This window comes from Atta cephalotes (genome assembly GCF_000143395.1).
Source record: "Atta cephalotes unplaced genomic scaffold scaffold00011, whole genome shotgun sequence".
Lineage (NCBI taxonomy): Eukaryota > Metazoa > Arthropoda > Insecta > Hymenoptera > Formicidae > Atta > Atta cephalotes.
The window spans coordinates 1,817,322-1,820,368 of record NW_012130075.1 but is presented as its reverse complement, the minus strand read 5'-3'; the positions used below and the strand labels follow the sequence as shown (position 1 = coordinate 1,820,368).

Genomic DNA, 3,047 nt, shown 5'->3' with positions numbered 1-3,047 from the left:
TGAACTAAAAATAAGTAATATTATATAAATATAATAGTCATGACAGAATAATAAAATCGAATTAATAGTGTCTTAAAATATCATTGTGATAAATAAAATTTTGTGATTAAAATAAATATAACTTCAATAATAAATGCCTATTTCAAGAACACAATTTTTATGATGTTGTTAAACAAGTTTACATAAAATGGGAAAAGATTGAGAAATAAAGTTTAAAATTCTTTTCATAAAGACTTGTTCACATTGGAACATGAGCAAAAGTGCGTATTATATTTATGGTATATACATTATGGTTTATTCTTTTCACAAATTCTTATGGAAATATTTTTTTTTTACACTAAATATAGGATGTTTTGCATTGAAAATTTTGAGTGAATATTTCTTTTGCAAGGTATGTATTTAGGAGTTTTAAATTGAAATCAGAAATGCGATAATGGAAATTATTCGGATATTTTTAAAGCAATTTGAGATCTTGTGCAGCAGAGAGAATAATTCAGTACATATAACATTTAAGAAACAAATTGGAGATGTAGTTTGTCTAAATATGACAAACTTTTGCTTATCTGCTTAACTTTTTCCATGTGAAGAAACCTTTACTAGACTATAGTGAGACAACTGTGGTTTAACAGGTTTTGAAAATGAACTGTGATATAATGTATAATCATTACTCGAACTTCCAGTTGTTTATCGACCATCAACGGGGAAAGATTGAATTCTTAAGTTCTCTACTTTGAAGCTTCTTTATCCCAAATGAAGTTATTTGGGTTAGATGGGTATTTTTAAATAACAAACAGAATATTTTTCTTTCTGTAATATATTTTACTGTATAAAAATCGTTTAAAATTAGGTAGAAAATTAAATAGAAATTTAGATCCAATAAAAGACCAATAAAAAGACCAATAAAGAAGACCAATAAAAAAGATATTACTGAGATAAGATCTTTTATCTTTTCGAAACTATTAGTGCATTGCTTTTTTGAATAATGTTGTGCAAAAGTGTTACTCGATTTTCATATTATATTACGAAAAATGTTCGAAGAGACTTTCACATAACTATCAATCCTTTTTGCAAAATAATCAAGGAATCTGATAACAGCGAGTCCATCAATATCGGAAATGCAATTAAACCTCCACGAATACTAATAACAGGTGAGTAATTACATAACATTTAATGAGGTAATTAAATAATATTTCTTTTGTCTAAAACTTATTCTCTATTAGTTATATTTTACATAATTCAACAATTAAAAATAAAATGTCATAATACTGCACATAAATACACAATTATCTAAAGTAACGAAAGAGCTTTATTGGTCTGAGCTAGATATTTGTGTGTTTACATAGTATTTTAATATAAATTTATACACACACACACACACACACACACACACACATCCAGTTCTCGCATGCAAATTGCAAACTGCATGCTAAAATCATTTTCGTTGAAACATAATTCTGGACAGAATTGAAATATTGTATTACAAATTAATTGACAAACAATTTACTGATATTGATGTTAACAACTTAATATCCCTAATAGCACAGGGGACGTCCGTATGTTCTGTGAACATGCTAAGAATATCCCCAAGATGTATCTTGGATAACATGTTAATATGGGTTACTTAGTTCTGTATCGTGTACATGCGATCTTATGACACTTTGTTTATTTCACTATGTGAAATATTTTTAATAAACATTTCTTACATATACTAGTTATTACGACAAGTATCTGGTCGAATTGTTAAAACATCCATTATGGAATGTAGGTTAAAACATCCATTATGGAATGTAGAGAGGAATCTTGACTGAGATATTTTTCAATAAACATTTTTACAGTTTTTTAGGATATTTTGTTAGCATCAAATTATTTCATATCAGTTTTTGGAGCGATTGCATCATCACACTATTCCAATTGCAATAGCCCGTAAAATATAAGAATTCGAGAGAATTATATACAGGTAAACGTAATAATCATTAAAATAAAAAATTTATTCAATAATCAATATATCGAAAACATATCGAAATATTTATTAATAAAATTCAGCTCAAAGATCTATAAGGCTTTTTAATCAATTTAATTGGCTATGGCATATATTATATGTTGGCTATGTTAATATAATATCAATAAAGATAATATGCATTATATTTGAAAAACAACGGCAATTATTTTTAACAAGATTGATAACATTAATTGATTATTAATATAATTCATCTTATTCTGCATTATACTTTCACGTCGCATTTGATAAGTTTTTAATTTAATTGTACATATCTTAAAAAAACTCGGATCAGATTTAAAATATGATGATATTTCATACGTGAAAATATTTCATACGTGAATGCAATTGCATGTTCTCGCAATATGCCTTCGCATAATATATTCGATATTTTATCAGAAATTTTCGCGGTCCTTTGAATATAGAAAAATATTGCAAGGATGACGTTGATATCCATATTTTATCAAGAAAGACAAAAGGCTTTCTTCGCCGAGCAAATTCTTACGCCGTATGCGATTTTTGTTCAGGTGGTCTCGGGCAATTAGGGACGGAATGCGCGAAATTGCTTCGTCGAAATTACGGTAATGAGAATGTCATACTGTCAGACATTATCAAGCCATCGGAGGAGAACTTACAGAATGGACCTTTCATCTTCGCCGATATTCTCGACTTCAAAGGTTTACAGAAGATAGTCGTGGACTACAGAATCGACTGGCTCATCCATTTCAGCGCTCTACTTAGCGCTGTAGGCGAACAAAATGTACCGCTAGCTGTCAGAGTTAATATTGAAGGTAAGGAAAACGATATGAATAAATCAATACAAAGAGAACATCAATAATAGTCGGTCAAAAATAGATGTTTCAAATAATACGATATATATTCTTTATTAAATCGATTTTATTTTAAGATACGATTGCATTCGACACAATTATTAGCGTTACAAACTGATTGTGTTGAAAGTCCGAATGTTTCGGCGCACAATCATTATATTGAAACAAATTTAATAAAAAGAATGTCTGAATGTTATAATATCTTAAAATAAAATCGATTT

General features: G+C 28.3%; 1 protein-coding gene across 1 annotated transcript in view; it reads left to right on the top strand.

Annotated features, from left to right (window-relative positions):
• Positions 1-982: 982 nt before the first annotated feature.
• Positions 983-3,047, top strand: part of LOC105616993 (L-threonine 3-dehydrogenase, mitochondrial) — an 11,169-nt gene continuing 9,104 nt past the window's right edge. The window contains exons 1-2 of the mRNA XM_012198574.1: positions 983-1,148; positions 2,524-2,787. Of these exons, the coding sequence (XP_012053964.1) occupies positions 983-1,148; positions 2,524-2,787 (430 nt within the window). The remainder of the gene's footprint in view (positions 1,149-2,523; positions 2,788-3,047) is intronic.